The 24,218-nt window shown below is 39.2% G+C and overlaps 1 protein-coding gene across 1 annotated transcript in view; it reads right to left on the reverse strand.

The window, feature by feature from the left end:
* Positions 1-9,465: 9,465 nt before the first annotated feature.
* The window catches only part of unc5da (unc-5 netrin receptor Da), a 208,318-nt gene continuing 193,565 nt past the window's right edge, over positions 9,466-24,218 (reverse strand). Inside the window, exons 15-18 of the mRNA XM_015001705.2 lie at positions 16,826-16,975; positions 14,369-14,533; positions 12,748-12,926; positions 9,466-9,935 (exon numbers count right to left, since the gene is read on the reverse strand). Of these exons, the coding sequence (XP_014857191.2) occupies positions 9,740-9,935; positions 12,748-12,926; positions 14,369-14,533; positions 16,826-16,975 (690 nt within the window). The 3' untranslated portion in view covers positions 9,466-9,739. The remainder of the gene's footprint in view (positions 9,936-12,747; positions 12,927-14,368; positions 14,534-16,825; positions 16,976-24,218) is intronic.

Consider the following 24,218-nt stretch of genomic DNA (forward strand, 5'->3'; position numbering starts at 1 on the left):
TCCTTCCTTGTTCTTTGTACTTCTGAGTTCATGCTGAAGAAAAGCATCGCCACAGCATGATGCTGCCACCACTGTGTTATTCAGTAAGGGCAATGAGTTTAAGCTGATGTGCAGTATTAGTTTTTATCTTCTGTAACATACTCTGTATTTGTGGGTAAATGTAAACAAATGAAAACAAATAAAACCTAACTGTTGCTTGTTTTTTTTTGTGTGGCCTCATCCAATCACTATCCACCATCTTTCTTTATAACTTTTTTTTTTTTAAATCATGCAAAATAAATACTGATGCTGTCCACCTCTCCTTCTTTGACAGTTTTCTCCACATTTGCAGCAAATTTCTTTGTTCAATAATGAAAACTTTTACTGGTTGTAGCATTTTATCTCTGTGCTTTTCATCAGAGTACAAAAGTAACGGCGTAATGAAAACACTGTCCATTATCAATTCAAACATGCTTTACATAAAGGACACATAACCTACATAATTAAGCCGCCGTGTTAGATTAATAATACTGCAGGCTAATTAACCAACATGAGTGGAGTTCTGAAGGTTCAGATGAGTTATAATCATTACAGAAATGTCAGAGGAGGACAAGGAAGGAGGTAATTAGGTCCTCCAGCCATTGGCTCACAAATGGGATAAAATCTCAATATTCTCTTATATCAGAATGAGCTGCCAACTCCTCAATCTGTTACTGCAAATGATTGTTTTAATGCAAGTTGTTTGGTTTGGTGGATTTGATTACATATTTCACATAAACCATTTGCAATAATTTGCTTTTTTCCCCCCCAAACCTAGACTCATTTAAAGACTAATAAATTTCACTTTGGTGTCAAATGGTCTTGAATGAATTTTGTTAACACAGAATTATTAGACTTTAATATTTAGATTTTAACACATTGTGGTGATGAGGATCAATAACTCATTTTATAATTTCATGTTGAGTCAGCTTTTGAAGTAAATTGCTTGGGAAAATTTGTATACACAAACTGTTTTTCTTTTCAGATTTTTTTTTTCTATTTCCTACATTTAGATAAAAGAAGTCGATTGTCTCCATAAAGATCCAGGAACACCAGAGATGGCCCAGATCAGATGGTAAAAGCGTGAAGCCCGGCGAGTCATGCTTTAAACTCGATTACTTGCTAGCTGTCAGCACAGTTTGAGCAACACGCAACAGTTCAGACAATCAGGAATTCTCATTGGACGGTTCAGCAGCTGTTCAAAGCGGGATCGACTTAAAAGTTTATTTCCCTCCGAAACAAACGACGCGCACTTTAAAACTTTCCCAGCAGTTGGACAGAACATTACTCACAGTAGTTTTTGCTACAATTGTTTAAACTGACACAATTTCTCAAGCAAATAACAAAATAAGATCTGTATTGCTACATGCCCAGACTCTGGTGTTTGGTTTTGTAGAGGATTAACATGTCAGAGTTTGCACCTTTAATGGTATAAGCATGTTAGCTTCAAGGTTAATTCTCTAAAAAAAAAGCTCCAGGATAAAAACTATAACTATTTATGTCATTGTTCAACTGCTGTGATTTTTTAAAATTTATTTACAAAGTAGTTCATGGTCATTTATGCTGGGGGTTATGGTGGAATGCAGTGGCTATCATCATTTTTCTTACCAAATACATGCTAAACATGAGAAATAATACGTAGTTCCACAAATAGAAATGTTACATATGAATAAAATAAATCGGTACCCGTTGGACACTGTCTTGTTATTTTCTGAGGAAGATGCCTGTCAATTCCTGGAAGAAACAAACTTCCCGGCTGAATGAAAATAACTTCAAATCTAAATCTGTCAGGCGTATAAATAATTCAGGCTTTAGGCCAAGAGTGAGCGAGACACCGGCTCTCTGATCCACCTCGCCAGGATTTACCGCAAGGACACCAGGATGCCGTTCGGATTGGATGAGTGCGGCAGAACGGCGTCCAAGAGAGGCAGGATAATCACAAACCGAAGGGAAGGAACCGGCTTTCATTAGAGCAATGGACGATGCAGAAACGCTCCAGAAAAAGTCCTACACATAGTAGCTGGTTATAAAGTACAGGAGGGAAAAGAAAAGCGTGTATTAACCACCATAAAGCGTATGGCTGGAGTGGTGTAGAGGAGGCTATGTCTTATTGATGATGAAAGTGGAGAAACTGTGTGGAGACCAGAGCGCCACTGAGCTGCAAAGTCCCACATCAAAAGTGAATGGACTGGAAAACAGTTCTGGAGTTAGGTTACTATTTTATTACACTTTAAAGTCAGGAAAGTCCCCTGTGAACTCATTAGGCGCTGATATCGGCTAAATGTTCATTAAGGAACGCAGCAGGACTCGCTCCCAATGGGGCTCGTTCTCCCCACACTCTGGCTGTGACTAACTGCAGCAGTGCATTATGGGATGTATAGTATAATAATTTGAGTGCTACACAACCTACAGATGGTATATTAGTAATAGAAGCTTGGAGCTCGACATGTCTGATCGTTTTATCAGACATCGTTTTATTGATTATTAAAAGAGGCACAGCTGGAGCGCGTTAGTCACTTATTGTGCTTTTGATGATTAATAAAATGATGTTTTTGTAATTAAAAAGTAATGTTTTGTAATTGTATTATTTTTATGGTGTATTTAGAGCCACTAAAAATAAATAAATGAATAAAAATCTAGTCTTAAAACTCAAATCAACCAAATATATGTGGGACAGGCTTTCAGTGTGGATGAAGTGCAGGTTTACAGATTCTATAACAAGGAAGAAAGAATTGTGATTATTGTGCTAACAACATAGTTAATATGCACATAGGAATGTTTGCTTATTTATTTATGTCAATTTTGAGATTAAATAGAATTAAACAGAATCCCGACTGAGTCAAAATTTTAAGATTAAAGTCAGAATCTTGAGCAATAAATCCTATTTTTCTTGTTTTAGTGGCCCTAATCTTCATCCATTTCTATGTATGATTTCACAAAAATATTGAGATTATACTTAGATTTGACAGATTCTGTGTAAATTATCCCTGCTTTCCAGTTAATGCTCATGAATTCCAACTTATTTACCATGGAAACGCTCAGGAAGGTGAGCATCGTTAATGACGCCGTCAAGAGGATCTGAGGTAATCAATAAAGGGGCAAAAAAAAAAGCACTTTCACTGCATATTTATTTCAACACAATACAATATATACAGCATCAAAATGAAACGTTTCCAAAAGGAACAAAAATAAAAACAACAAAAGCAAGAGAGAAAACATCACCACTGGTTAGCAGTATGGCTATCACTCTTTTCCCGACGTTGACATTCATATGGCACTTAACTCAAACGTTCAGCACAGGATCTGTATTAAAATGTTTCAAATCAAACACACACAACTGCAATTAAGTATCGGTGTAACTCTTCAAATCATAAATAGTAAAGATTCGTTTTTCATCTCATATATTAAACATATTTAAAAGGCAGTAGTAGAAACAACAAAATATCTCTCTCCGGCGACACCTTTGCCGACGTTAAACGTCTTTAAGCGGTCGCCGTTTTCTATTTTCCCTTCCTGAAAAAGCGACGCGGATCTCACCAACGGCAGGCTGTGGAAAACCCCCCCAAAACAAAACAATAAAACACACCGTCTCACACTCTGAAGCTGAAATAGTAGCGGTACTGAGATAGGCTGGATTCTTGAAAGACACGGAAACACATCTCCTCGAATTTACACACACGACCCTTCCTCCGCGCGCTCGCACAGATACACACTCCGACTCTTCGAGTTTCAGGCAGGCAGCGACAAGATGGCCGCGTCGTTGGCGGTCGCCGTAAGTTCATGGCATCGGAGATAACAGGTTTAAATGCTTCTAGGTTTTTTTTTTCTTTTTCTGTCAGGAAACACCTCTGCACCAGCTATAAGGTGAACACTGTGCATGGCAATACGCAACGCAGCTTTGCATATAACATCCTAGGTTCTCGGATATGGAGTAGTAAGAAACAAACAAAAAAAAAACATTCTGGTCAGGCCTTTCTGGTTACTCTAAACCCACACAGAGAAGAGGCACGATTCGTACACAGGTAACTATAAAGCTAGAAGTTTCCTTTCATATTCTTTATACAGATGGAGGCAGAAAAAGGGGATTGTTTAAAAAAAACCCATAATCAACAAAACAAAGATTTAAATTGGGAACAGAAACATGTTTTCATTGTGGGGTTTGGCGGCGGAGTATATTGTCCGAGCTTTAAGCCAAAAGTCACACAGGCTTTAAAACAAAACCCAAACGTCCAAAGTAATCATTACCTCCAGCGGTGTGTGTCCACAGGATGTTTGAGCTGTGGTATGAGTCAGAAGGTCGTTACTGTTTTGTCATAGATCTGCATAGCAAGGCCAGGCTCCTTCTCTGATTAGAAGTCGTCACATAAGCCGAGGAATGTAGAGTCGTCCTGATCCGTCTGCCCAGAAAATGACAAGAACCGGACTAATGCTTTCCACTTTAATGCGGTAAAATGGATTTTTTTTTTCAACCGAGGTGTTCAGTCAGTATTGGTGTAACTTGAAGGCACGCCCCCCCCCTCCCCCCGTCCACACTGTTCAATATTTCCATCCCCATCTCGCAGTGCCATCTCTAAATGAAACCAGCGGTTTGGTTGCTCGGCTGCCTACTTTCGCTTTTTTTTTTTCATCCTCGATTTTCAGGGAGATAAAAAGAAAAGAAAAACAATCCCTTCTTTCAGATATTGTTCTCTTTTCTGTTCCGGTCTTCATTAGCTGTTGATGTTTTCCTCTAATGTCGTGGAGGATCGGTGCCAAAGCAACTGCTTCACTGCTCACTTCAAGGAAAGCCAGGAAAAATTTGGGGCGGGCTTTCCACGGATTTATTAATCAGTTTTAACGTCTCCTTTGGTTTCGATGCCCTCTCTCTCTCTCTCTCTTTTGGCCGGGATTTGTTTTGTTTTTACTCACTAAGTAGCTGCCCCAAAGAAATATTTGTATGAAGCTCCAATGGACTGTTTTATCTAATTTCTTGAAAGCTGTTTCTAGAGCTCAGCTTGATCCAGAAGCGTAAATAAGTATGATGGTTTGCACAATGATGTAAAGTTGCCAGAAATGGTTTGGCAGGAGTTTCAGGACATATTCTGTGTCTCAGCAGAAATCAGGAAAAAAAAAAAAGAGAAGAGAGACAGCAAATAATTGGAATGTCTGGGGCAAAATATCAGGAAACTAAAGATGTGAAGGAATTCAGATTATTGCTGTAAGAAACCATACTAATAGCATTTGTGGGATTTGCCAAAGCAAACCTCTGCTGAATGTCAGCCTTGGGACCCGTTCGCCTACAGGTGGTAATAAGTCAATAGTTTTTGCTTCTTCTAACGTTTTTTAAAAGCCAGTATTATGTATTTTCCAGGCACATATCCTCCTGACTACCAGGAAAAAAAATATTGTCCAATCACCATTTTTTTTAAATCCCACATTCTTCGTAAGGTAATAAAAGGTTTTATGCACTTACTTTGTCTCGTCCCATAGAATGTGTTATTACTGATGAACACAATTTTTATGTATTAGAAAAAGATACGAACAAAAGTCCCACCCCTTCATATGTGGTATCATTGAAAAGCCCTAAATGTCCTCTCCAGATACCAAAAGGAATTAATTCAGTAGAATGCAGGGAGTGGGAGATATTCAAGTTTAGAAATGTCCTCTACAGAGGACAAAAATGAACTACTGGTAGTCAGGAGGATAGAGCAATTTTACAGCAAAACCAAGTAACTATGCTACTTTCAGTTGTCATAAAAACACTTTATGTATCAAATATGACAAAGGAAATTCGAGTTTGTAGTTTAATACCTTAAAATTGGGTCTCTGTCTCTTTAATAAACTCCTGCTCTTTTTGAAACAGGAAGTCATCACAACATCACTCCTAAATTAACCCTTTAGCAAGATTTTTACAGGTGTTTCACTGAGTTCCACCAGGTGTTTGCTAATTGTTGCTTGCTAGTCTGAAGGAGCTGAGACTGCTCTGTGAGGCAGAGGCTCAGAAGCTGCAGCCCAGAGGAGGAGCTTCGTCCTTCAGGGCGGAGCTAGATCCAACCATGCTTTTATCATAGCTGAATGGTTGCCATGGGAGATTAATTGATTTCTCAACCATGCATAAATGAGTCAAGGCAACACTCTGGGAATTTTTTTGATGAGGGAACAACATTACAACATGACGTAAAGCTCAAAAAAGTCATTACGTAGCACTGTCCCTTTAAATGGAACTCAATCTTCACTAAGAGCCCAAAAGCAGCTCATCAATCAAATAGTGAATTTGAATTGAGACTTATGTTTGTCTGATTAGGATATTTTTCCCCTCTATTTTAAGACTTTTTTTTTTCAGATGAGGAAAGAAATTAAGATTTTTTTTCACCGGCCGTCTGAGGGCAGGAGCTTCCTATGCCACAAAAATCAGGACACACTTAGAGCAGCTAGCACAACATAGCAGAAAAACAGTAAAGTACAAACATAAGGGAACGAAAATGACTTCTCTACATGGGGAGATACTGTTTGGTTTGGAATACTTTTAATCTATTAAAATATATCTATGAATAATGGAGCAATCCAGACTGTAAAACATTGAAAACATTTTCTTAAGCACTAACCTCTAACTTCAAGGTATTTTCTTAGGATTTTATATTTAGTTATGCACTAAAATATCAATAAACCAGCATGAAAGTATTGGTTGTAACCTAACATTAATATTAAAAAAAGGGTTATTGGTTATAAATCCTTTTCAAGGCACTGTACGTCATAAACTTCAGCAGAAAATAAAACTGTTGAGCTTTAAGATCCACTTGAGTCCAATTAGAGATACGCTCTACATGTTTCAACAGATGAGCTGAATTCCTGGTGAAATCTTTATGTATTTATATATATATATTTTTACATAGTGATATGTAGAGGAGATTATGAAAAATAAAGCCATGAGCTCGCTTTTCTGTGGTGTTGTATAGAGTGCATTTGACTGCAGGCTCACATCGTTTCCATCACGCAGTCCTGACTGAAACCCCGTCTCAGCAGTTGCTGAATGAAATGCACACTCGTGTGGTTGAATATCTCAAGTTATTTCCATAAATGCACAAATCAGCAAGAAGTTCCTGCTGCCGAGCCAGAAGAACCACATCAATCTGCATTCTTCCTTTACCTCTGCGACTGCAAACCGTGACAGATTCAGACCAGGAATCCGTCCTGTTCGCAACGCCACATTCAAACGCAAGGAGAGATCTCAGGAAATCCTCTAAAGAGTCTTTCTTTAATCTTTTGAGATCAGTCAGATTTTTGGTTGCTGGTTTTCAGGTTTCCAACCTTATCACCAGAACAAATCCCAAGATAAACAAGCGAGTAAGCTAGCAGCCACCTGAGAGTTTTACCTCTTTCTCAAAAGCTACGAGTGGAAAAGGATTGACCTCACTGAGGGATTTAAGAGTTTTTAAAAACTTTCCCACTTGTCTAGTTATTCAAGTCAACTTTAGTGAGGACAATTTTCTCCACAATTACTGACTCTCCAGAAGCCATTGTGTCATTCCTGGTGAAGATGGGTCAAAAAAAAAAAAAAAAAAAAAAGCCTGAAAGCAAATTCACCTTTCATAGCAGTGGCAAAATCTTCAATTAAATTTAGAAGAATTTAGCCATTTATTTAATAAAGTAACAAAAAAAAAATGTTCTACTTATTTTAAGTTATAATATCCTGTTTAAGCTGACCACTGTGTGCCTGGGAACTTTTAATAAGTAATTCATGACTTCATGCTGTATAGACACCATGAACCACAGAGGCTGTGTTTTTTTTGCCACTGGCCTTTATGTAGGATAAATATCTTGTTTCCACACACAGTAATGAAGAAAAACAAAAAAAAACACTCCAAAGCTTTTTGTTACGAGAACTGCAGCACAGACTAATCTCCTGGAATCTCCGTAGCAACTATTGGACACATGAGATAGAAAAACATTTCTGTCCTACCAACACAAACATAAACATGTGCTTACTAAAGTGTGGCGAGTTTCTAATTGGAACCATGTTTGGTAAAAATTGAGCTTTTCTCCTTTAAATAATCATCAACGTGGGGCACGATGGAGGATCTGTAATGCTTTGGGTGAACCAGGTGGATTCTGGGTAGAAAAGTGACTGAACATTAGGTCATTCTAAAGGACAATAATTATATGATAATTATGAAACGAGTACTGGCATCATAGCTGTTTATAACTTGTTTGTTTTGTGAAAGGAAAGGATAAACTATTATTTCTCCATAGTAAATGCACTCAAATTACATTCTCAACATAAGATTATGGCACTGAAATAAAAGTTGCATTTATTTTAAGGCTTCTTCCACAGCACCAATAGGTTCTGTATATAGTTTTTTTCACAAATCTAAAACCCAATTCCATATAAAATCATTAGAAGGGGTGAAGTCAGGGGTCTCAGTTTCATCTTTTATTTGAACACCAGATTCCTTCATCACGCCGTAATGTGGGCCGCCTGGTCTTCAAGAGGTAAATGAGTTAAGCAGATGGAAAGCGAGTCCCAACACCGAGTTGAACACAAAGTCACTTTATTATTAATCTAAGGAGCCTCTGATTGCGGGGACTTTTTTTTTTTTTTTTTTTTTAAAGCTGAGTCAACAGAAGATTGCTGCTGGTGAGGCTGACGATGATGCAGTGGTAATTGACAAACTCCGGCTGCAGGAGACTCCGCTCTGACCGCACATCAAAAATCCAAATTTGAACTCAACCTATAGCAGGAGGAGAAGAAGAGGAAAAAAAAAAAGCCCTGGGGATCTTGGAAATACACCCAACTTCACTGGTGCCAGAAACATGAAGGCTGTGTGGGATGAAGTCACATGTCACACATTAAATTTCCTCCAAATTAACCAGACGCTGATTACTTGAACTCACAGGGTGGGTTGGGTTGATGTGTGTGTGTGTGTGTGTGTGTGTGTGTGTGCAGTGGGTTTTGGGGGGTAAGTGGTTCACCTCTGGCTGCTTTTCCAGATGAGGCACAGATCAGCTCGTTCCTCCTCTGCAGCCTCTGCTTTGATATTTTTCTCCGTCTGCCGCCGGTTGAAAAATGCTCCTGTATGCTTGTGGCTCATTCTTAAAATTACAGCTATCAGCGTGATTCATCCGTCCATTATTGTCTCAGCAAGTGGACGAGTATCCTTTTAGATACTAATCACTGTTAGTGTCTATGACCTTATGGAGTGGAGAGGGGAAAAAAACAACTTTATATCTTTCTTCCTGTTTAAATCAAAACTGCAGAGACATTGAATTTACACTGAAGAAAATAAGTTTCATTAGAAATCTATAAAATGAATGAGAAAATACTGTAAGGATATATTTTTTTGTTGTTCCGGCCACTTGGATTATTTGATTACGTCTGGTTCTGAAAGGGTGCGTTTGAAACCGACTCCGTCCTGGTTGAAGGAAACCCTTCACACGTACGTCTAAAATCAGAAACTACGAGCGGCTGGATTGAGCTTCGGAGGTTTTATTTGGGGGCGTTTGTCAGTCGCAAGGTGGTTCACCTCGCTGACGACCTTTCCCCAAAACGCATCGGTACCTCTCGTAACACAAACGCTCGATCTGTCCTCGACTTCATCGTGTCTTGTGTGGACCATTTGGTTTATCAGAGGTGTTCCTTTAGTAACAGTCTCCTCCTCTCGGCGGGAATGTCGGCACACCCGATCGTTGGCGTTCATGCAGTAAAGGTCTGTCGGGACTCGGACTGCGCCAGAAACCCTTTCCCCTACCCGAGTCTCGTCAGCTCAGAGTCTTCGTTGCTGCAGCCGAGAGCGCCGGCCTCCCGGGGGGACTGGACCTTTCCGATTTCTTCAAGGGCGCTGGCCAGAGAGTCCAGGTCCCCGGGGTCCTGGTGCTGCGCTTCCCACAGGCTCAGAATCACCGACGACGGGCTCTCCTGGCATGCAAAGTAGCCCAGGTTCCTACGGGTTGGAGAAATGGATGCATTTTAAAAATAAATCAAGGAAATGATGTGATTATAACAAGAAAGAGATTCACAGTCAAATAAATGAGGTGATGTTTGGGATTTTTTTACTATAAATTGACAGAAATTATGTTTATTTTTTCTTGTAGGTGCATCTGAAGGATATCTTTAGTGAATACTGTATGAAATAACTGATTTGATTTAAAATAGAAGTTTCACAAAAAAATTATATAATTAATCACAAGCAGCCAAGAGGACGACGGTAATCCGGTAATCCGTAGTCAGGATTAGAAAATCCGTTGAAGCTCGTGGTTGTAATGTGACAAAAACGTGAAAACTTTCAAAAGGCTTAAAGATTTTAGCAAAGCGCTGTTTTTGTGTGTTATTTTAGAATTCTCAGTTACAAAATATAAAAAGACAATCAGAAATGATTGATGAATCAAATCGACTGATGCAGGTGTGATGCATTCACATCTCGGTGTTCAGTCAAACACAGACAACTAATTGTTCAAAGTTCAACGTTTTTCACATAAAGCCAAATGTAAGGAAATCTCAGCAACACTTTAACGGGATGTGCATAAGACTGACATGACATGGTCATAAATACCACATAACATCTGTTATGAACATAAAGAAGTTTTTATGAATGTTTATGACAGTCGTCATGAAGAAAAATAATGACACTTTTAATGCAAAGTTGCTTTAAAAGTTGCAAGGAAAGTGAATTAAGAGTCACCTTTGCATTAAAGTATTATTTTTTTTACTGAAAAATGCAAAGGTGACACTTTTAATTCACTTTCAATGCAATTTTTAAAGCAGCTTTGCATTAAAAGTGTCAACATTTACCGAATGACACTTAAAGATCTCAGTCATAAACATTCATAAAGACGCCTCCATGTTCATATAACAGATGTTATGTCGTATTTATGATGGTGTTCATGTCATTCTTATGCACATCCCTTCAAATAAAGGTTAACAAAATGTCTACACGTTTCCATCTCTTATTGAGTTTCACATCTAACTGATTGGCTTTATAAGAACTTATATGATTTGTAGAGTGCTGATCCTCCATATCTTTAAATTTTGTTCTTCACAGAGGATTTGTCCGTACTGGAGACATTTTTACTGACAATGTGGTGCGCCTTTTTTGACAAGGTGGGGCCTTTCAGTCGTTTTATATATAGCATATATATTTCTTGTCTCATCTCCATATTGCTTTGTAATATATACATCACAAGCCAGTCGAAACTCTAAAACGAAACTCTCAGAGGTATTGTGGAATGTATTTTATTTAAAGGAATGCAGAGTGTGCAGCTGTTTGACGTTTTTTCTTTTCATATTAACACAATAGTTTCATCTAACACATGGCAGATTGCTGCACGTCAACAAGTGTTTTCCCTCTGAAATATAAGTAATAAATCAGCCTTTATGCTGCAGCACCTTCAAATAGTATTCACACAATTTGACACACACACACACACACACGCACGCACGCACGCACGCACACACACACACACACACACACACTTTTACAAATAAAAGTTTAAGGATGTATTTCGTTGGGGTAAACAGTGCATAACAGTGACATGAAAGGAAAATGGCACGAGTTTCAAAGTTTTATAGAAACTGAATTTTGTTATTAGTACTTTATGAAAATTATAGACATGAAAAGTTCAGATTAGATAAGCACATAAGATGTTTTAAAATGTGAAGGACCTTTTATTAGTTTCCGTTCCCTCATCCAGCAGAGGCTACTTAAACAGACACATTTGTTCTTTACCTTCATTACTCTTACAAAGTCTCTCCAACAGAGGGCACTGTTTCATCACAGTGACATTTCATCCTGCTGCCTGTCTCCTATTTTGCTCTCTTTTCCACTTCCTCATCCTCCTTATGTCATTATGTTCCCACACATTCACAGAAATAATTACAGAAATCAGCTTAAGTAGGTAGAGACATTCTTATGACATGCTTCTCAGCGTGTTTGACTATGTCGTAAAAAAAAACAACAAAAAAAAAAACAACAACTCTGAAATCCGTTCCCATTTCTCAGCTACAGATGTTTGTTTTGAGACCCGTTTAGGCAAAGCTCCCCTAATTGTGCAGTTGGCGCATAGTTTCCCAGTTAACTTTTTGTGTTTTTTTCCCCCCTCGTCTCGCGTTCCTCTAACCGAAGAGAAACAAAGGCAGTCGCGAGCCGACCGCAAAGATCTGAGAGCGGTCGTAGCAATAAGCACTTGATTATTGACTTCTCCTCTGAAGCACAAGCGGAGATCAGCGCATCTCCAAATAAATAAAATCCTCCCACGCCCACACAAACACTGACCTGACACGAGCTCCTGAGTGTTCAGCAGGGGCGGGGGAAGTCGGAGCGGGCGTAGCTGCTGCTGCTGCTAATGAGAAGCGCTAACACGAACACATTTTATCGCCAGAGGGCAGGGCTGTCATCAGTCAGAGACCTTTCCTCAGATTTCTGCAAGGCACCACATCCGCTTTGCAGCCACTGTATGTTAAACTGTGCTAAAGTCGACCCCAGCGCCCTGCTACCCTCCCCCCTCCCTGCCTTCTCGCCTTCTACGTACATGTTTTAGATCTATAATGAAATCAGCAGAGTGGTGCGCAAGTGAAGGCTGGTAGGCGATGCAAGATAAAGTCTGACACTGGCTTAATTCCTGCCTAAACGCGCGATTCAGAAGGAGAGCTGTGTTTGCACTGAAGGAGGAATGAGTTACGCTGTGCTTCAAAACAGAAGCTTCATTGGAAGACGAGCCAGTGGAGTCGGCGTGGAACGTGAAGGCTTTCGTTCAGACCTGTCTATGTGGAGCTTCTGAGCCAGCAGCTGCCAGTCCTTCCCGTTGGCGTTGGCCGTGTCAAAGGTGGCGCTGATCCGCTGCCGGATGGACGGGGGGATTTTGAAGGCCTTCGACCCTGTCTGAGAGGTGATGGTGCAGTCGGACTGCGTGAAAAAGGGAACCGCTCCTTTTTCGTTCTGGAAGCGGAAGAGGAGGAAAGAGAGAAGATGAAGGACAAAGAGTCACCGAGACAATGCAGAAAAGCTCATTCAGCGAGCTCTTGAATCAGATCGATCACGTCACAATCGATGTATACCATTTGGTATTTACCCTCTTACGGGTTTGAATGTTCAATTGAATGCTAAGATCATCAACCAAATTTGATGTCAGACTAAAGACTTCGTTCACACAGCAGGCGAATGAGTGTCCGCTTTCTTTGCCTATTTTTATTTTTTTTCTGCATACACGCACCTTTCCCACTCCAGTCTGAACATCCCAATTCCGATATTTTCATTTCCCCCAAAATTCAATCTGTGCCACTTCCATATATGGTACTAATTTGAACACTTATCCAACATTTTCCAAAGCTCTGCAGTCTCAACAGTTAGGTCTCATTTGGCTTTTATGTCACCGATGTGAGAAATGCGTCGTTATTTTGCACAAGAAGAAACACGACGCGGTAAATGTGGATGTAAACAATGGCTGAAAATTATGATTACAAACTTAAGAGAGACGTCTGTCGCTGAAGCGCATCAGATCACAATCCCACCACTCTTCGCTCCGACTGCATCCAAACAGACTTCCCTGCAGAAGCTGCAGTCGGCGCTCCACAAAAGCCCGTCGCTATTAGTCGTGCTTTCTTTTTATTAGCTTCCGCCGGGTTGTCCTGGTTTTGTAACAGTTCTCATTGCTGAACAAACTTTAAAATTTCATCCATTGTTATTTCCGTAACCTGCTGTGTGACGTCTTCTGCGCATGAGGATTGCTTTGAGGTCATAAACCATTCAGACAGAAATTTGATTTAAATAGTAGTAATAAAGGCCAGGCAAAAAAAAATATATATATATATTTCAGAAATAAAATCTGAATTGAGCATCAAACCCTGCTGTGTGCATGTAGCCAAAGATAATCTTAGCATTCAAACGATGCTAATCTGGGTTTATGTGAATTTGTTACCCCACTTGATAAATCCTGAATTATCTGTGATCAACCACATATTTCAGTTAGTTAGGACTGGAGGAACTGGGAGAAGGCAGTGGAGCTCGACTTTTCCACAGATTATCTGTCTTATACTATCCTGTCATGACAGAGTGAGAGTTTTAACAAGTATGTAAAAAAATATATATAATTAAACATGTATTTCTATTAAAGCTACTTCAGCTTTAAATACGACTGAGGATCTGTGCAATCACCTGAAACAGGCTGTTCATGCGAAACAACGTTCTGCAGTGTGTTTGTGTGTTCAGTGGGTGATTACTTTCTCCCACTGAACCACGCTGGCTTAGAAAACTGTATTTACTCTCCACATTTCTGCTTGATATTAAAATTAGCTTGACGAACTGAAACATGTGACAAAAAAAAAAATCAATCAGTAAGTCTTTCAGATACGTGTTCGCAGCGCTGCATCAGTGCGGCTCACCTCCACGACAGACGTGTAGATCTGGAGTATCTGCTCCTCTCCTGTGACCTGCCGCACGCTGATCTTGCAGGACAGCTGAGACGAGGAGAGGCTGTAGCGCTCCAGAGAGAAGGCACACTGCAGGGGACACCGGTTACTGGCCCACACCTGAGAAAAGGAGAACTCCTGCGGAGGCGAGAGAGACGGAGGGCGGGGCGGGATGACGGGATTAGGCTGGGTGGACGGGAAGACTCGTTGAATTCGACATGGGTCGGCTAATGTTTCTGAATCTCACTCTGCCCCTCTGCATGCTTAATAACGAGTGAGTGAGTGGCCTTGTTAGCCGATCGATGACGTTAACGAATCAAGAAGCTTCACCAGGAGTTATAAAGTAACTCTTGTACAGAGAGAAAATGCAATAATTTGAGAAATGTCAGGTGTTATGTGGAGGATGTGCTGCTAAATCTAAAAAAAAAAAAAGATGTTGCTAGCATAATGCCAGCACCAGTTATAAATATTTGATTTATACTCTATAAGTCAGGATTCACCAATTAACATTCCCCTTATTACTCTAAATGTCTTCCGTCTACAGAAGTAACAATCAACAGTGTGTACCTTGAAGTACATTCTTTATTTTTAAATCAAATGAAACTGAAAATTGGGATAATATGTTGGATTCAACATTGCTACCTCCATCAGTGACCCTCCAGCCCTTTGTTCCTCTCTTTTATATTAGATTCTTCTTAGCATTAACATTCTGGAAACTGAAAATAGACAAGTCAGACCTAAAGGAGAAACATAATTCAGTATTTTTCAGAAATAAATGAAAGTGAAGAGCGCGCTTTGTCACTATTCCACTTGTTCTGAATGTACATGGACGTTACGGTAAGAACCTATTTGCTTGTCGCCATTTCCTGACTTGTGAAGATAAACACGCATGATGACTCGAGTGGCTTGTTTTGTCATGTTTCTCAGTCTGAGGATGGGTTCAGAAATATCCATCTCTCAGTGCCATGTAATATTTATGCTGCAGGAACACAGGATGCTCAGGGATTACCAATAAAACATTTCCAAACACACTGATCGACTTTAAAAAGTACAAACACAAGCAAATCTTTATCTGAATGATCGTAGTACCTGCGATTTTGCAGAAAACAAGTTATTATATTCCTACTAAACAAATTGCAGGTTCCATTTAACAAAAAACCCCCCAACAAATTACAGTGTAAGATTACGGCAACTGCAATAATACATTAATTTGTTTCACCGCGGTGCTGGGGGCAGGTGCTAAGGGTGATGTTTTACTTTATACAGTGGCGTTCTTACGTGGAAAAACATATTAATAGAATAAAAACACATTTATCATCTTAAAAAGGCAGCATTTTATTTCTTTCCTTGGGAGCTACTACATCCCACTACTGTTTATGCAGGAAAAATAAGGAGTAATACTAATCATTGAACTGTTTAGTTTGCAGAACGTTTGCTACAGATCATACCACTTGGTTAAGAGAAGGAAAAAGTGTAAAGCAAAGTCCACGACATCAGAACTAGTTCATTTTGAGCTTTAACCTCAACTCTAAATATATATATTTTACTGAACTGCATTAGTTTGAGGATTTATTGTCTTATTCTTCTCCTCTCCTCCACAGTCCTGCTGCTAAGCTTGTATCTTAATGCCGATCTTTAGATGGGGATCAATGTCGTGATTATAGAATTAGGGCGAGAGATCCCTTAACGCTCACAGTTTGCTCTGCATTTCCACCTCAGATGTAGCAAAGCTTTAGAAAGCAGAGCTACATCTGCTGAGCATATGCAGGCTGGGGCACGCTGTTCCAGCTGCCGCCGCTCGCTGCTGCGTGACCCAGACGCTGCTGCAGCCGGAACGGGTCAAAACGCAGTTGTACAGATGAATCATCCGCTCTTCAGACCCATCAGAAAAGGACAGCCACTAATAACTGCCTGCTTTAGGTGGCAGTCATGTCTGAATTAGAGCCAGTAGCCGTCTTCCTGGTCGAGTCTTCGGGTTTCCTCATTGGTATTCTGGAGGTGCTACGGTGGGCTAATTCTGCTAATAAGATGTCGCTGGTGGGATAAACATCACAGGGCAGAACAGAACATGCAGCATGAAGACCCCTAGGAAGATAACTATGATATCACCATGTGTGTGTGTGTGTGTGTGTGTGTGCGCGTTTTCCTGCCTACAAGTCATAATTAAGTTTGTAATGGTGCGTGTGTGGGTGAGATAGCTAGCCTCCTACTGTGCCCTGCTGCTGCCCTTTAGCTTTGATGTGACCAAGCAAGCAAAAGGTGTGTGTGTGATGGAAGAGTGAGGCTGCCGATGAAAACCAGGGCGAGCGCCTTCTTTTCATGCACATGGTCGCCACGGAGCCGCTTGCAGTTTCGACTTTAATGCCGATAAACTCGTTGTGAACACTTCTCGCCGTTTTGCGCAACAGTCAAGGATGGAAACAGTCCAACCTGGCAGGTGGTGAAAGGCTTGATGCTCCAGAGTAACCGCGGGACGTCCTGGATGGACACCTGGAGGCTGAACGTGTTCCCCTTGAACAGCAGAATTTTGGGTTCTTCGAGGAGCCGCCCGCCCCTGCTGCGCTCCCCCACCACCACCTCCTGACAGGGAACGAGACAATTGAACAGGCTTTTTGTTTTTGTCTTTGGCACAGAAGGAAAGGAAGATGGTTGCCTTACAAAAGAATTTATTTTGCTACATTTTTTACCATCACAGCTGCAACAACTAAAGGTACTGCTAAGATGATACAAATTTTTTTTTGGCCGATCTGGAAACACCAAGTGAGAGACAACTGGAACTCATCGTACGTTTCATAAAAATGGAGGTGGCAGCAGCATACTGTGTGGATGCTTTCATTTAACAAGGACAGGGAAGAAAACCTGCTATAGTTGCAAAAGACTTTGAGAACCTTCCAACAAGCTAATCACATCAAACTTACAGTCAGTTCGCAAAACAGAATGGCTTAGACCAAAGAAAATCTGTGTTAAAGTGGCCCAGTCAAAGTCCAGACCTATTTAGATAAAATTTTTAATTTGTGGGAAAACATGACACTTGAGATGAGCATATGCCCTCCACTTAATCAGACTGAGCTCCAGCTATTCTCCTGAAAAATCAGTTTTAGCCAACAATTATTTTGTTGCCTAGACAACAAAAATATGTTTTTCTTTTTTTCTTTTCATTGAAAATAAAAAAATCCAGAAAAGTTTTACGGGAAAAATTTCCTGAAAAATTTTTCAGGGAACTTTACAGTGAAAAGATTTGACAGTGTTACAGTGTGTTGACACGGTAAAGACTTGAACAAACTCTACAGGTTTATCTGTAGATGTTTTTTCTGTCTTCTAATGTCGACAGAAGAAGGATTAACAACAAACTTTGTTGTTTTATTTCCAAGGCAATCTATGGTTCATCTAAAACACGAAGGCTTCCTTTAGCTTCTCAGATTTTCACCCAAGTTTTTTCCAGTGTTCATTTTTGACAGTAATGCACCCGTCCTTAAGTTCAAAGTCTAGATTTGGTCAAAATGAGCGGGTGGAGAAATTCTCTCTTGGCTGTGATGCGGCTCCCTCCTGATATTTTCACAGACAAAAAAGACGAAAAGATTTCTCATATAAAAATAAAACTCTGAGCAGAACAGATGAATGTTAGATAACCTTATTGCAGAACACAATTAAAATGGCTCTGTGCTGAAAACCAGATCAAAATTTTAAAAGAAGTTGTCAAATAATAAAAGAGAAACATGATTCAAGCAAACGATGTTTGCTTGAATCTTTTATGACTGGCTGGGAAACAAAAGTGTGTAAAACACCAAGGAGAGAAAAAGAGTGTGAAAAAGTGATTCAATCAATTTTTACTTGAAAATGTATTTTGATGGTCTTGCTATATTAAAAAAAAGATCAAATTATATTAAAAAAGTAAAAAATGTCAGCAGTAAACTAAGGCCTGCATGATTTCAAACATCTGCATAAAATAAGTAATCAGTATCTCTATAGTCATAGCAGCATAAAGAGCACAATATTTCACTTAATATCTAAGAATTAAAGAGAGAAATGCAGCCGTGTGGAAAGCAGCCCTCAATAAATTGTCGGTGCTTGCCCTCTGTTTCCACACAAAATAGCTGCAGTGAAAAAAGGTCTACTGCATGAAAAATTAGCCAAATGCCAGCTTAGAGGCAGGTGGACAAAAAACAAAAAAAACTGAAGGACTCTGTCTATAAAAGAGAAAAACAAAGGTTCTTCTCTTGGCAGACAAGCAAAAAAAACAACAACAAACAAACAAAAAAAACAACCAAAAAAACAAAAGAGGTTGACAGTAATTAAAGCTTTCCAGGATGACAACCAAAAGAGGACACAATAATCTGACAGAGAACAAAGTAGGCCACACCGAGAGGAGAACAATGGACAAAAACCGCAGCAAAAGGAAAAATTACCTCAAAGCACAGATCGAGCATTCATACCTCATTTTGTTCCTTCTGTCAACCATGTTGGGGTTTCTCAACAGGTGTGAAGATCCATCAATTATCTGACTATGTGAGCATGAGCTGACATTTTAACAGCTAATGTTTACAGTGCAGTAAACGAAGGATAATCCATGTTAAACGATAAACGTTGGCTAACAATTATTATAAAACAAGTACATACAGCATAACAATGTATTTTTTTACTGCTATAAGTATATGGGTAATGGTCACTGAGTTGATTTAATGTTTCATACCTTTGCAGTTTTAGGATTTTGGTGTCTGGCATTTTTATGTATGAAAAGGAGCTTACAGCAGCGCCTATTCATCAATTTGTACCCGACCTAAAGTTATTTTCTATAATCTATTCATAATACACTGGAAAGAAAATACATATGACTCCAGTAGTTAGTATCTGTCAGCAGGAGATTATGCAGTTATTCTGTTTGGATCAGCATAGTGCAGATGTGGGTTTGCATCCTCTCTGCAATACTTTAACAATAACAATACTTTAAAGCTTTCTGACGCTTTCGCTTTTAACTATTGTAAAAAAAAAAAAAAAAAAGGAAAAGAAAAAAGAAAAGAAATGGCTCACATCCCACCTTGACGGTAAGCGCCATCGCTAAGCTAACAAGGCCAAGCAACCATGAAGTGATGACGGCAGGATTTGGACCTGAACTCAGCTCAGTTCGACCAACTGGATGTTGCCTAAGATTGATGAGGTCCAACCAGCAGTGGACAAACAGGGCCGTCATTAATCTTCCCGTAAGTTGCCTGCACAAGACACAAGTCAGTGACTCGGGGATCTCATGGATGCATTCTTCAAGCTCCCAGACTCTATCTGCTCTGGTCATTGACTTGAAACACCAGGTGTCAAAGCCCAGCCCTCGAGACTTTCAGATTGTGTCCCTGAAATGATTTAAAAGGAACACTGTGGAGGTAATTTAGCCATTCGACTCAAGTGTGTTGGACCCCGGGGATGCATCTAAAAGTTTCTGGACACCGACCCTCGAGTACTAGAGCGACCGCCTGGCTCAGTCTTTGGCTGGGACTGTTTGGACTGACAGAGAAAATGCCACGGCTGAAACCAGATGAGGGAGCGTCTCCATCGCAAACGACCAGGAACTTATCATCATGGAGGCTCGAGGAATCCAGGAGCTCTGAGTAATGCTGATCAGCGCATTTGGAAATGGGGACGTTTGTTACCCCAAAGTCCTGAATCAGAGGGACCAGAAGGTACTAATGGAGTTTGGCTATCAACGTCATTTTGATTTTTTGTGCTGCCGGTTTCTGCATTAACGTTTGCTGTCCAGAAAATTTAATTCTTCCCTGAAGTTCAAGCCTTCCAGACTAGTATCTGCATACTTTCTCTTTTTTTAAAATTCAATTTAAAGTGTTTCTATTAATTCTTTGGTTTATAAAGTTTGGTTTACAAACAGTGTCTATTATGAGCTAAAATAAGAAATACATTTTTCATCAGCACAACTAATGGATGGAGTCTCTCTTCGCGTTTCTTTCATTCATGGTTTCACTTATTAGCCGTAGCTTTCTTTTCTTTTCTTTTGAGCAGTTTCCATCGGACGACGTCTGAGATGCAGATTCATTATGGTTACATATGAATATTTAACAGCTGTTGATTTTAACACGCAGCAGCTTCTGTAACAGCTTTAAATTACATTTTAAGGAAATCGTAGAAAACTTTGTAAAATGACTTTAATTGGAGTGAGAAAACTGTGTTATCAGCTTTATGGTTTTGACAAGATGTCAACATTCTCACTGTACGGTAATTAAAATTCATAAGCATAACACGGACTAACCAAGAATAGAAAAAGTGGGACTTTCATCTGCTTCCATTCACTTACACTATATTGGAAGAAAACAATGCAATTAGCACACTGAAATGACTTGTATGGTGTTATGTGTTGTTGGAAACAAGCAGAATGAAAATGGAAAAAATATTTAAGAGCTGAAAAATATACATATTTGTAGTACTTCACTTTACTTCTATAAACCGAGACTGTGAGGTGTTTCAATAAAAATTCTTCTCAGGTAGGAACCTCCCTCAAAAAGGAGAAAACAACAAAAAATCTGCACTTTCTTTTTTTTTTGGACTGTCGATATACTTTTTATCGATGCTGGATGTGTGCAATTGTGTAGTGCACTTTCCAGATAATTCTGGGAAAAAAAAAAGAAGACAATGCCAAGTGTGCAGGCTGCCTATCGATTTTCAAGCTCACAGGGGAAATTATTGCATGAAGCACAAAAGAAAACAAAAGCAAGGAAGAAAAACAGAAAAAAAAAACACAAAGAGACCAAATAACCATGTGTCACTGATGGAGAAGTAGAGTGAGTTGACTCTTGGCACCTACATCCAATTTCTCGTTGAGTACTTGCAATTTTGTCTCTCAAATGAAGCCAGTACTGATGCAGAACAAGTGGGCAGTGAGAGGCAACTAACGGGACCGTTTCAGAAAAACCTCTCGTTTTGTTTGTTGGGCTCAGATGGTACAATGGCTGCTGCAGAATTTCTCTCTGACCGAAAAGAACGGTTTCAAAGAAAAGAAAAAAAAAAAAAAAAAAAAAAGGACTTTTGTGTTCTTTGTGCGGTGGAAGGATGAGAACCGCGTTTCCACATAGCTCCAAACTCGAGAATGCGGCGGTGAACCCCGCTCCGTGTGTCGAGCTGTGCCTCATTTTAACGTGTTCAAGTGCTTTACAGATGAAATGTGTTGCAGAAACACATTTAATTAACAGACAGCAAATTAAACCGCGCAAATAAAGGGCAGGGAAGCAACCCTGGAGCATCTGTTGTCTTTGTAATTAAAAGTCCTGCTTTGTCTCCTCGTCATCAAGCGTCTCCCAGTGGCAATGTTACTTAACAAGTGGATCTTCAACGGAGAGCTGCACAGGCTGCTTCCACACGCAACACTGCTGGAGCCTTATACCATTTGATAAACTTGTATGTTACACAAAAAATCTTCAGGGAGCCATTGCTTTTAGTCTTACAACTAATGCGCTTTAAGACCCACAGTAAGCAGTTTGTTGAAAACATTCAGCACTGCGTGGATTTTCACAAGTATATGAAATTCACGGTGAAATTAGAGCTCCCTCTAGCCCAGCCATAACGTTAAAATTTGTAACTTATAGGGAATTCTTTATTATTTGTATAAAGCACCTAATAGCATTGTATCAAGATTTTTTTTTATAACTTATGGTGATATAGGAGATTTAAATCTTAGCACCTTTTGTTTGATTGCTAGAGTTGTCACTTTGTCTGACAATCTGAAGGTAAGTGAATTTAATAATTTTTTTGTTTGACAGACCTGCAAGCTCATCATGATACAATCCTTGGTGCGAGGCCCTTTTCCTTGGCTTCATTTGGCACTGTGACTGTTTTACACGTTCACTTTGTCTTCTTTTTCTCTACTCACCTGGACTTTGTTGCCAATAAAAGCATCTGCTTTTCACTTAGAGAGTTCTTTGCTCAGGATGAAAAATGTCTCGGTTCTCCTTATTTCTTGTAAGACTGCCATCCCATTTACAAACAACAAGCTATTTTTGTCACGGCAAGATATGATGTCTAGTTCTGTTCCTTGTCCTCCTGCAAAACACTATTGCATGTCTCCTTTGCATTCCAGTAATGTAACAATATAGGCTGCCTTAGCTAAATAATGCTTCAGCATTACCTTCCTACAAGTCTAATGCTGCAGCAGAGGCCATCGGATCACCAGCTAAGCCAGGCTGCTGCTGAGTCGGATTTGGATTTTAAATAACTTTTGTTCAATCAAGAATGTCGGGCATAGAAGGAAATGAGAGAAAAAAACTGACAAAAAAAAAAAAAAAACAATGTGAAAGTTGTAGCCATTTTAGACAAAAATACTTTTTTTATTTAATTATAAAGGTGTCGGGTCAAAATGTGTTCGGCATAAAGAAATTGCGATCTACTTTCTGATTTATTCACTGACCGATAAGGAGCGCTCATCTGTGCATAAAGCTCGGACGCTTCATCAGGGAATAAAGAAGTTGTGAAAAGAAAGTTAAACACATATTAATTACAAAGTTACACACATATTAATGGAAAATTTTGGCAAGGGATTATAGCAACCTGAGCCGTTTCCTAACTGTTGAGCAGCTTTTTGGCATTTTGAGTTGAATTTGTGTGATGAGCTCCAAGCTTTAAAGGTCAAAGCTCTTGACCCTAATTTTTATCTACTTCCACAAATTCTATCCATTTAATAAAGATCTATCAGATAAAAGTCTGGACTGTGGTTGAGTGACTACAAAATGTTAATATTACCTCCAATCATTAACTCATACATTAAAAAATGACTTCAAATTATGTAAATCTACTTTGATTATAAATAATTACATATATTGCATATGTATGCAACTCATGCAAAAGTTATGCAAGTATTATCTAAATGTCTCAGTAATGACTCAATGTTTTATATCACATTACTCTATGCAGGCGCTCAGTCTTCTCTGATGAAGAATTTACTCATTTTGGAAGGCTTAAGGCTTAAATCTTGAACGAACAATATTGTGATCTACTTTCTGATTTATTCACTGACGAATAAGGAGCGCTCCTGTGCGCATAAAGCTCTGATGATTCATTGTGAAAAAAAACAGCACAACCCTTTCCTACTGATTCAACTTAGTCACTATTTAAAGATGTATCAAAGGAACACACATGTTCCATAGAGGTGAAATAATTTTTCACAAAATTCACTTTATGTCTAGACATTTTTAGATATATGCTCACGAAAAGGAAAAACAAATAACTGTGTAGTTTGGTTTTCATGCCTACAAAAATCTATCTTTGCATAGATTTTTGTTAATATACACCTCCATCACTGCTTTAAGGTAAGCTATCACAGCAAAAAAGGCTAACACCTCCAATATCAAAGACTGTTGGTTTGCTGGTACAACGATGAGGAGCAGAGAAATAAAGCCGTAATCTGACATTTTTAAAGTTTCTCTCCAAACATCACACAGCACAGAAAAAATAACAGAATAATTGTGTTTAATTTAGGTGAATGACAATAATGTCAGGTGAGTCAATATATTCCCAATAAGGAATGTCAACCCTGTAGCCCTGTTAAAGTAGCTGCAATTAAAAAAAGACAGCCTTCATGAAGCACATTTTGATCAAAGTTTTTGACTCTTTTCTCATTTTGACAACTAAAGCTGGAAAATATGTCAATGAGATCAGCTTTCTGATAAACGCAATCAAGCTTTATGAGAACAGAGACAGTAAGAAGTATTTTGATGCATGTGAACAAGCTGCAGAATGAGAATGATAGGTGATAATTGTTGTGGAACAAATTCATAAGGAAGTGTAAGCTTAATTAATTTATACTTAGGAGGTGAAACATGTAAGCCAATTACTT

Source organism: Poecilia mexicana, unplaced genomic scaffold, assembly GCF_051168715.1.
Source record: "Poecilia mexicana isolate PSO_F unplaced genomic scaffold, ASM5116871v1 scaffold_12, whole genome shotgun sequence".
In the NCBI taxonomy this organism is placed as follows: Eukaryota; Metazoa; Chordata; class Actinopteri; order Cyprinodontiformes; family Poeciliidae; genus Poecilia; species Poecilia mexicana.